This window comes from Gregarina niphandrodes, assembly GCF_000223845.1.
Source record: "Gregarina niphandrodes unplaced genomic scaffold scaffold00060, whole genome shotgun sequence".
NCBI classification, from domain to species: Eukaryota; Apicomplexa; class Conoidasida; order Eugregarinorida; family Gregarinidae; genus Gregarina; species Gregarina niphandrodes.
The window spans coordinates 1-10749 of NW_011645827.1; the positions used below are offsets into that span (position 1 = coordinate 1).

The 10749-nt window shown below is 49.5% G+C and overlaps 6 protein-coding genes across 6 annotated transcripts; 5 read left to right on the forward strand and 1 right to left on the reverse strand.

The window, feature by feature from the left end:
- Nucleotides 1–243: 243 nt before the first annotated feature.
- Nucleotides 244–483, forward strand: GNI_172770 (hypothetical protein; the record flags this gene model as incomplete). The annotated part of the gene is made up of 1 exon (XM_011135040.1): nucleotides 244–483. The coding sequence occupies one exon, from the start codon at nucleotides 244–246 to the stop codon at nucleotides 481–483; it is 240 nt and encodes a 79-aa protein (XP_011133342.1).
- Nucleotides 484–1534: 1051 nt separating this feature from the next.
- On the forward strand, nucleotides 1535–4204 carry GNI_172780 (putative vacuolar proton translocating ATPase 116 kDa subunit A; the record flags this gene model as incomplete). Its single annotated transcript, XM_011135041.1, has 1 exon — nucleotides 1535–4204. The coding sequence occupies one exon, from the start codon at nucleotides 1535–1537 to the stop codon at nucleotides 4202–4204; it is 2670 nt and encodes an 889-aa protein (XP_011133343.1).
- A 196-nt stretch (nucleotides 4205–4400) lies between these two features.
- GNI_172790 (hypothetical protein) lies at nucleotides 4401–5204 on the forward strand (the record flags this gene model as incomplete). The annotated part of the gene is made up of 1 exon (XM_011135042.1): nucleotides 4401–5204. One exon carries the CDS (start codon nucleotides 4401–4403, stop codon nucleotides 5202–5204), a length of 804 nt encoding a protein of 267 aa, XP_011133344.1.
- A 104-nt stretch (nucleotides 5205–5308) lies between these two features.
- On the reverse strand, nucleotides 5309–5563 carry GNI_172800 (hypothetical protein; the record flags this gene model as incomplete). Its single annotated transcript, XM_011135043.1, has 2 exons — nucleotides 5309–5482; nucleotides 5525–5563. The coding sequence occupies 2 exons, from the start codon at nucleotides 5561–5563 to the stop codon at nucleotides 5309–5311; spliced, it is 213 nt and encodes a 70-aa protein (XP_011133345.1).
- Nucleotides 5564–5653: 90 nt separating this feature from the next.
- Nucleotides 5654–6109, forward strand: GNI_172810 (hypothetical protein; the record flags this gene model as incomplete). Its single annotated transcript, XM_011135044.1, has 1 exon — nucleotides 5654–6109. One exon carries the CDS (start codon nucleotides 5654–5656, stop codon nucleotides 6107–6109), a length of 456 nt encoding a protein of 151 aa, XP_011133346.1.
- A 116-nt stretch (nucleotides 6110–6225) lies between these two features.
- GNI_172820 (PAN domain protein) lies at nucleotides 6226–8961 on the forward strand (the record flags this gene model as incomplete). Its single annotated transcript, XM_011135045.1, has 1 exon — nucleotides 6226–8961. The coding sequence occupies one exon, from the start codon at nucleotides 6226–6228 to the stop codon at nucleotides 8959–8961; it is 2736 nt and encodes a 911-aa protein (XP_011133347.1).
- Nucleotides 8962–10749: the final 1788 nt, after the last annotated feature.

Genomic DNA, 10749 nt, shown 5'->3' on the forward strand with positions numbered 1-10749 from the left:
GAGTTAACGGATTCGGATAAGAGAATATACGAAGCAGGTGTCAAGGTGTCCGGAGATAGTGATCTATCACTGCTGAAGCACGGTGTCGTGGTTGGTATGAAGATGAAACAGGCTGCCTTTGCGAAAAGGTCGCCGTTGCTACTGGTGTGTCACTTTGGCATCAACAAGACTAGCTTTTGGTTCGGGAAAATATCTGATGCACAGTACCTTGCTGTAATCAATCCTGTTGGCTCGTCCGCTGTAATGTCAGCCGGTGCTTCCGAAGACATAATTCGAGGGCTCGAGCGAGTGTTGGCGACCCGTATTACGTCGGATGCAGTGCTAGACAAATTGTATGGGGATAATCGCATTCCAAGATCCTTCAGGGACAAATCACAAACCATCATGGACCAACAGCAGAATGTTCTCGAAGCGAAATGTCCATTGGAACTAAGACCCGTTTCAAATAAGCAGAGACCCCGGAACGGACAACGGAAGGTATAAACCGAACCAAACCTTTAGGGTCGAAATGTTTCCGATATTATCAAGGAGTCCTGGGTTCCTTTTGTGCACACATTTTTGTGGGCGCACTACCGTAAAGACAAGTAGCCCTGCACACACTTTTTATTTAGAACACGTGCCACCAAATCGAGTCGAGACAATACACTCATTAACACCCACGGTCTTCTGGACCCATGGTCATTCGTGAGGTCTTCTGGATCTGAAAATTCTGTTCACCTACTCTACCAGACAGCGAGAAAATTACAGACCTAACCATTACCATAAACGCGCTCCCACGGTCGCAGTCACCACCCTCGGAATCCCCTGATAATCACACCTTCTTGCGTCCGAATAAGTGTGTGCGATGAAGAGAGGAGGAGTGTCCCCAGAGCGGGTGTCCCCAGAGCGGGTGTCCCCAGAGCGGGTGATCGTGCGTGTAGTGGCCGGCAGACACGACACCGTGCTGTAAAGAGTGCTCCAGTGCTGTGTCTCCTTCCCGGTTGGAGTGGCAAGTTTGTGTGTTGCGTTTGTGTGGTTCAGTCTTTTCTAGGGAGCGCACTCGGCTACGAGCCCCAAGGCGGACGGGCTGAGCTCTCAACGGCACGAAGCAATCTAGAGTGAGGTGTGCTGGTAGTCTGCTCGGGGGGCGGGTTTGGAAGACACAATTTTGGCGAATTCGCCGTTGTTGTTTGTCGTGTCAATGCATGGATAGCCTGACCGGGGACATGTTGACAGACCAGGCATTCATGGTGCGGCAAAGAGCTTTTGTGTGCACCCGGCCAGGGTGTGCACCCGGCCAGGGCGTGCACCCGGCCAGGGTGTGCACGGCCTGAGTGCGGAAACAAGTGCGTCGAGGGTTCGGAAAACGGGTAACGGTAACCGGTGACGGTAACAATAACCAGTGACGGTAACAATAACAAGAGACCGTCGACAAAAAGCGTGTCCACTTTAAAAAAAAGGTGATTTACTTTTCATTTTAGAGCTTAGGTAAGCATGCACCTCTTGACTCTCAAGTGGGCACAGCGGCGGGAAGATCTAGTATTGTTGTAGTGTCATGGGTATACTGAGGAGCGAGCAGATGCAGCACGGCACGCTTGTGATCCCAACAGAACGTGCCGTGGAAATCATTTCGCTCCTGGGGCAGAAGGGCGAGGTGATGATACAGGATATGAATGCTACGAGCATGAAGCGTCCGTATCGTCGGTATATCCAGCGTATCGAGGAGATGGAGCGGCAATTGCGGTATTTGATGACTGAAATCCAGAAGTTGCCTGGTGCGAAGGTCGTAACAGGAGATGTGAACAATTTCCTGGACTACGACGGTTTTGTATTGGAGGGAGTGGAGGAAAGTTTGAGTACTCTAACCGACCAGTTCGTCAAGTTCAGAGCGAACAACGACGACTTGCTGCGGCAACGCACCCGAGCGATGATGGAACGTGCTGTTGCTAAGGTGGCCGCTAAGTCGCTGGACGGCAAGCATGAGAACTTAGTCAACAACGCTGGTACTAACAATGCGGCTGGTCTGCTTGCTGCCGACGCGGAGGCAGGAGCGGCGAATGGTTCGCCTGTGCTATCTTCGTTTGCGGGAGTGGTGCGACAGGAGGACGTGAGCAAGCTCAGCCGCACGTTGTTCCGCGCGACCAGAGGTAATGCGTTCACGTACTACGAGGCGATCGACGAGGACGACAACGGTCAGTTTGTGGATGAAGCAGCAGCTGACGTTGCCCCTGTGCGCAACGTATTTGTGGTGTACTATCCCGGTGGCCCGGGATCTGCGATGCACGAGAAAATCGAGCGTATCTGCAAAGCCTTTGGCATCGATACCTTTGAGTGGCCTCGTTCGGCCGACGAGGCTCGTGACAAGATTGGAGGCTTGACTGAGGTCATCGACGACAAGACGCGGGCGTTGGAGGCCTTTGAGGAATTTTTCTTCGACGAAGTTGCGGTCCTGTTGCAACCCGTACATGCAGGTGGCAATAGTTTAATCGAGGACTGGCGGCTTTACTGCATGAAGCAGAAGGCGACATATGCGTGTTTGAACTTGTTCGAGGAGACGGAGTCGACGCTTAGAGCTGACTGCTGGTACCCTGCGAACACGGAGGACCATATTCGCGGCCTGCTGAAGGACTTCAGCAGCGGGGTCAACGTTGTCAGTGCATTCCTCCTGTCAGACACTAAGTCCGCCGCCGCCTCAGGTGGGCATGGAGGTCTGGACAAGAATCCACCGACCTACAACAAAACCAATCAGTTCACGGAATGTTTCCAGGAAATGGTGGATACCTATGGCGTACCGCGATATCAGGAGGTGAACCCTGCGCTCTTTAGCACAGTCACTTTCCCTTTCATGTTCGGCGTTATGTACGGAGATATCGGTCACGGTATACTGGTGACCCTATTCGCCTTGGTCTTGATTGCTTACAACAAGCAGTTGGTTCGTGGTGGCGACGAGTTGGCCATGATGGTCTCATTCGGTCGTTATATGATTTTGATGATGGGCTGCTTTGCCATATACTCGGGAATAATCTACAACGACTTCTTTGCTCTAGGTTTTAACCTGTACGGTAGTCGCTATGTAATCAACCCCGTTTCGACAGCAGCGGCGACAGATGGTACTGTGCACTACATGCCGAACCGAGACCAGGACAAGAGTATGTCTGATATTGTTGACGATCTAGACAACACTAAGAAGAGTAGCGGCACGTTCCCGTACCCTTTCGGCATTGACCCTATTTGGAAGAGTGCTGACAATGAGTTAGACTTTCTCAACTCGTACAAGATGAAGCTGTCCGTTATATTTGGGTTCGTTCAAATGCTCCTTGGCACGCTGCTCAAAGGGCTCAATTCGATATACTTTCGCGACCATTTAACCTTGTGGTTTGAGTTCTTACCTCAGTTTATATTTATGCTGGCCTTTGTTGGATACATGGACCTTTTGATCATCTTGAAGTGGGCCCAGTCTTACTACGGTCAACCGAGGACGAGCATCATTACTACAGTGATTAACATGGCCATGCTGAAGGAAGTGACTAAGGATGACGAATACTTTCCGAACCAGCAGACCGTAGAACGTGTGTTGCTCATCATATTGGTTGTATGTATTCCGTGGATGCTTATCTGTAAGCCCGTGCTCGCTAAGATGGCCTGGAATAGGCACCATAAATCTGCCGTCGGCACCAAGACAGCGAATAACCAGGAGGAACGGATCCTGTTGGAAAACGAGCACGACAATGCAGCAGCTGAGATCATCATTGACCAATCGGCTGAAGTGGGCCATCAACTCGCAGAGCAGAACACCGAAGAGGAAGGAGAAGAGTTTAATTTCGGTGAAGAATTTATCCACCAGACCATAGAAACTATCGAATTCGTATTGGGGTCTATCTCTAACACTGCATCTTACCTACGTTTGTGGGCATTATCCCTCGCTCATCAACAACTTGCTGCGGTCTTCTTTGAACAGATTCTTCTCAACATCATTAAGGCAGTCGTTAAACCGGATGGCGGAATTGGAAACACTATCGTTGGTGGAATATGCATCTTCCTTGGATTCGGGGCTTTCGCAGCCGTCACCTTTGGTATCATGCTATGCATGGATACGCTCGAATGCTATCTTCATGCCCTGCGTCTCCATTGGGTCGAGTTCCAAAATAAGTTCTATAAAGCTGACGGCTATAAATTCGTACCCTTCAGTTACTTCCGAATACTTAATGGGTTAGACGCCGAGTAAATAAATCCTTGGTCGGCATTGAACCTTTTTCCAACTCATTTTTGATGGCTTTGTATTGAACTCTAGATATTGATTACGCCCTCTTTGAGACATAGCCCTCTTTGAGACATAGCCCTCTTTGAGACATATTGATTTTCACCAGACTGATCTTCACCTACCTGCCTGGCCGGCATTGCCTATAAAGTGAGACTAAAACATGAGTGGAACTGGAGATGAGATAAATACTGCCAAGAAATTGAGAATGATGGATACCAGAATTATGGATACCAGAATTATGGATACCAGAATGATGGATTTGATATCGGAGGATAACGACGCTCTACTTCACCTGGATGACTGCGACAACAATGTCGAACGACCACTAGCTGATCGAGGAAATGATAATGCCATTAACGATAATGCCATTAATGATAATGCCAATAACGATAATAGCGATAATGATGACGAGCATGGGGGTTTCCTTTGGAAATTTGACAGTAATATTGGTATCGATTACATGACCAATGTACCATCAACGCTTCATGAATGTTGTCGCTGCGGGTTGCGTAAGGCATGCATCGATTTGCTTCATGATAGGGGACATAATGTGTGTCGGGACTGTCGATGGAAATATCGAGATGATTATAGGACATTGCATCAATCTCGAGTTGCTTATGACTACGGACTGAATTCTAGGGATCTAATGCCTCTATTCTGTCTAGTTAAACCAAATAAGAACTCTCGGCTACAAGACATTAAACTGTACTTTAAGTTCCAACTGGAAGAAGCCTGTTCCAAAAAGCATGGGTCGCTACAAAATTGGATCAGCAAACGAGAAGAGAAGCAATTAGCTAAATTCAAACTTCTGTCGACTGCTTATGAGCGCAGCGTGAAAGCTAAAACTCCGGCTCTGGAGTCCAAACAGTGCAGACATATTCACTCAACCAAAACTTTTAATGATGGGCTTTGGACCGAAACCTGTCCAGACTGCGGTCATAACGAAAAGTGGCAAGAGCTGTAACACCTGCGCCCGTAAAGTTTTATTTGTGGGCAAACACGTGTGCGACATGGGTGCTCTGAAAATCAATTTTTATTAAACTTACTTTGGCGGCTTCGTTGGCTTGCTCAGGCATAAGCCCGGAGTGACTCGGAGCAGGCATTGCAGCGGCTGATGTAATGGGTCACTAATACTTCGCTTGCCGAGGTGTTAGACGTTGTAATTTCTTTGAAGCCGTTGGTACTAGTAGTATCGCGGCGACTAAATGAATCAAACACGAATTTGAGGTCAAGGGCGCGATACTATTACTAGTATCGAAGCAAGGGTTCGTGGGTGCAGCTTACGATAATGGGTTGCCACCTATTATCGTAGTGAATATCCATAAGGTTCTTTTTAGTACCTCCCCAATACAATATTCTCTGATGTCGGGAAGGTGCGTTGGAGGTGCTGAATAAGATAAGGTGCCAAGAAAAATGAGTCCCTGGATACCCATGCCATGTGGCGACATGGACGATAAAGAAGTCACCATATGTAATTTATTGGACCCTATTGAGGATACGACTCTCCCAGCGGATGAAGAAGAAAGGCGTGAGAGAGAGTTGCAGAATGCCAAGTTACAAAAATACATTCGAGAGCGCGCTGCGCAGAATATGCCTGCTGGTTGTTGCGAATCCTTCGTCGGCCAAATTTTGAAGACGGTGGGGGTTCACAAGTTGCTGGATATGTTGGGCACATATGACAAGATAGAAGAAGCCGATGCTATGCTACTTGTTCAGAAGAAAATGGGGGAGATCTCGCCCGGTAGGAAGTCATTGTCTATGAGACAACGAACACTGGAGCATTTACAACAAGTAATGGAAGTCAAAGAAGCACTACCGATCAACGAAGACGATTGCTTGATACTGGCCACTCCTGACGGGCTTCTATAACCATTTTTAGCGAGGTGGGTCAATAGTGTACAGGAAGGGTACTGTCAGCCAGGAAGGGACTGCCAGCAAGTTCTTTACAGGATAACTTGGGGGTGAAACTTAGCAATTTTTGCAACATGATCTGCCTCTTTATCAGAATCTCGTTATTTTTAGTTCATACTGCAGTATCATTGGACCTCATAGATGAAGGATTAGTTGTACCAACAGTCCCCCCTTCTTCGGTGTCAGTAGATGAATTAGAGCGTCATATAAAAGCATCTGTTACTGATACCAATCTACAAACAAACTTACTTCGATTCGGGTTCGATCCCGAAGTAATTCCATACCTTAGCCTGCTACCGGCTGACCAGCCGATATTGACATCGCTGCTATTCGGTGGCGTGACTGACCGACAAGATGAGTCCGGGGACCTATACGACGACGATGACCAAATCGCATTAATGGCTCTTTTTAGGCCCAGTGCAACAAACTCATGGCAATATCCTGTATGGCACCGCGAATCCATAGAGCGCGCACAATTATTAGTCGAATTCACGACAGCAGATTTACCCGTAGAGATTGTTCAAGCTGTTCCTTGTGGATGGTCCAATAAAGCCATATTCTCTTACAATCACGGCATTGCTAGAGACGTTCGGTCCCCGCAGGCATGTCAGTTCCTTTGTCAGGGACTTGTTGATCTTGTGAGATGGAATCAGTGCAGCGAAGATACTCGAGAAAACAGCGCTTGGGATTGGTTCAAGAATTTATTTAACATTTATAACCCCTATTCTGCCACTGACGACAATTCTGCCGCTTCTCAATGCGCTGGTATAACGTATTTTCCTCATGAGCACACGTGTGTGCTGCATCGGCAGATTACCGCGCTATTTGAATTAGAGGGCGTTTATTCTGCGCCCAGTATTTGCAAAGGGGGAAAGGTCGCATTGAGTATAGCAAACTACGGAAAAAGCAAACAATATCGCCGTTGCCTGGAGGGAGCAGTCTCGACTGTAAGATTATTAGATGATGCTTCAATGTCTGCTTTGCGAACCCGAGTCGAATGGGGGCAGCTAAATTACGATCTCAATTTATCGCTGAGCTCCTTGGAAGAGGTTCTACCGACCTTGAGAGTGGTTTGGGGCGTCCTGGGGGAGCCGAGATTATTGTTGCAAAAGTCGTTTGCGGTTGATGATATAAGGAGTTGCATTGTTCTGTGCTCCGCTGACCCGAATTGCGTTCGTTGGAACTGGGTGGAGATCAACTCAAGTCAGTGGTGTTATAAAAGTTCCAATATGGGACTAATTAACCAAGTGGTGGATATCGGTATGAACGACTGGCTAAAAGGTGCCTCAGGACTAAGAGAATGGGGTGCAGAGGATTTGTTAGCGTCTATTCCTTTGGACGCAATCAGCGAGGCCCAAGCATTCAGCATTGACGACGAGGCTTCTGGTGGAGCTTGCGTGTTTGCTGGCTTCATTGGTGCATCAGAATCACTACTGCCCGGAGACAGCACAACACGAACTATCTGGAGCAGCATTGACCATGCGGTTGTCGCCAGTGCGGCGAGTGCTCGCGAGTGTCGAAGGTTTTGCGAGACAAAGACGGACTGCAGGTCCTGGCAATACACCCCAGATGACCTTGCTGGCGTCAGCGAAGTTACGGGCTTGCCTGCTACGTGCAGCCTCCATACTATGGAGGTCCCTAAGTTATACCCAGCCATGGACAACCGGATCGTGACAGGGTTCAGTCGACTGGACAATGTCGTTACCACCCAATTACTGAACTCCGTCGGGGTACCCTTGTGCTGGGATAAGCTCCCTGCTGTTGGCCCCATTGTCCCGTACAGCACCACAACTCAGTTAGCCAGCTCTCAGTCGTTGATGGCTTCGCGGATTCGACGGTCTCTAGGTGAGGAGCCGGTGTTTAGCAGCCCGGAGGTATCTGAAAGCACCGATCAGAGTTCCGACCAGAGTTCTGATGTTTTATGCGATGAGTATCTTGGTGTGCTATATGGCCGAGTTAGTTTCCGAGGCCGGCTTCTTTCAAGTGGCGCATCTAATATGGAGTTGTTGGCCACAGTGGAGGATTGCGCGCTGTTCTGTAAGAACACAAAGGGTTGTATTGCTTACAGTCAGGGTGCTTGGGGAGCTTGTTACCTGTTCGATCGCGTGGATCAATTGATCAGTGATCAGTTTGTGACATCTGGCTATCCGTTCTGTAACTTGAATTCGTACCCGGATATTGCCGCCGCGTTTCCGTCAGATGGCACCGGTGCAGATGGCACCGGTGCAGATGGTACCGGTGGCCAAACTCCAACTGGCTTCCCTAGGTTCCCTAACCCAACGGAGGAACGAAAATATGATACCTGCAGTGGTGCTAGAATGCATTTTGCTCACGAAGCTGGAGATTTTATTGAACAGATTAAGTTCAACTTCTCTTCACCCCAGGAATGCTGGACCTACTGTCGAAAAAAGAGCAGGTGTTTTCATTCTGTGTTTATAGACATCTCAGATACGGTTTCGGCAGATGGCACTCAGTATATTCCGGGCAATGAAACGAATTGTGTTTTGTTCAAGACTGTACAGGACGAGATTCCAACATTTGAGCACCGGCAGGCCATCACAGTGCCCGCCAACTGCGATACATACGGAACCTACATCTACGGCAACGCTGCTGCCGGCGAACTGAAAGGGTCCAGGGTCAACTGGACTGCGTTCGTTTCCATCATTGCCGCAAGTGCAACCGGCGCCATCGCTTTAGGTATAATCGTCGCTAACCTGACGAAAAAACCACACAAGGAGGAAACTCCGCTGCTTACTCCGACATCACCCAGAATACAATCTGCCCAACTTATTGAACAAGAAGAGAATTGAATACCAACCAAGACGAATGGAAGGAAGGCGGCAAACTTCTTCGAAGCCACTGCATTCTTCCCACAGCGGCAGAAGAGGGGCCAAGGAAAGAGGGGCCGGCGGGCGGTACTTCGTTTCATTTCAGGTGAAAAAGATCGGAGGCGGCTCTGAGTATTCTCTTGAAAGCACGGTGTCCTGGTGGCATGTCATGATCAAACAAAGTATACCAAGACTAAGGCCACATGCCACGAGAGAAAGGATTGTGATCTCACCCCACAAAGGCAATCCGGTCTTCTCCACTTTGTCTATGTGTGCTAGTATCACACCTAGAAAAAAGTCACATCACTTTTGGTTGTGCGACTTCATGTTGACTTCATGTTTTCTTACATGGTAATACCAAGCACTGAAACTTCATTTATGCTAGTGACACATTTACGTATATTTGGTCACACGTTAGTCGCCGACCACCTGACTCACACATTGACTTCGAGGGCTGGGTTATTCATCTGTATCATCTGTCATAAGGTTTATTTGTTAGGAGGTGGTTCGTCTAAAATGGGTATGTGGGTCCCGGATTAAATCCGGAGAGAAAGGAGGAGTGACTGGCTCCGTAGTCATCATCATCGTCGTCGTATAACGGGCCATCAGGACCATACAGATCATTAGAATATAATGCGTCATCATCTCTCAGATATGCTAGCTCATCGTTGGGGCGGAAGGCAGCTGACAACTCGTGGCGCCGGTTCCCGCTTACATGGTGGGTCATAGGCACAGGGGGTGGCTGAGTTCGGAAGGGCGGGGCCTGGAAGGCAGGTAACTCAAAGGCAGGAGCCAATTCCGAGTCGTCAAACCCGGAATCGAACTGGTGTTTAAGAGATGGATAGTACGGCGGAGGCACTCCACCGCTTGTTAACTCCCGACCATCCGGATATCGACCCGCCGGTCTTCCATACTGCTCCTGGCTCCTTTGCTCGCCATAGCCGTGCTCAGTCTTCGATAATCCATAGCCTTCCACGAAATCCTCTTCGTGCACCGATCCGTATGCCGAAGGGGACCACCCCGCACTCAGTGGGGTTGGAGGTAAGACCGTTGCCGATGGCAGACTAGATGGGATCATCGATCGGCCGACGGTTCTCAGTGACGGCAGGCCCGGTTCATTCACAAGTGGATAAACATCACTGTTCGCGACACTCAGAGGGGGAGGGGGCACGCCCGGAACAGGCCCAGCTGCCCATGGCTCGCTTCGTGAATATTGGGGGCTTAAGGCCTGCTCACCGGCATAAGGAGTCTGCGGCCCATAAGCAGTTTGTGGACCATAAGGCGTCTGTGGCATATGCGGACCCGCTGGGTGAGTGGGTTGGTTAACCACATAGTGAGGACTGTTTGGCTGAATAGGACTTATAGGTTGGTTTGCCGGATAATGCGGCAGGGCTGGACCCATTGGCTGACTTGGACCTACGGGTTGGTTTGGACTCACAGGCTGACTCGGGCTCCTGGGCTGATTCACCGGATAGTGAGGGCCATTCGGCTGGTGGGGACCCATTGGCTGATTTGGCTGGCTTGGACCCAGAGGCTGGTTAACCGGGTAATGAGGGATGTTCGGCTGGTTCGGACCTCTCGGCTGGCTGACAGGGTAGTGAGGACCATTTGGCTGGTGGGGGCCGATGGGTTGGTTTGGACCCATGGGTGGGTTAACCGGATAATGGGGGCCATTTGGTTGGCTCGGACTCCTCGGCTGGCTCACAGGGTAGTGAGGACCATTTGGCTGGTGGGGGCCGATGGGTTGGTTTGGACCCATGGGTGGGTTAA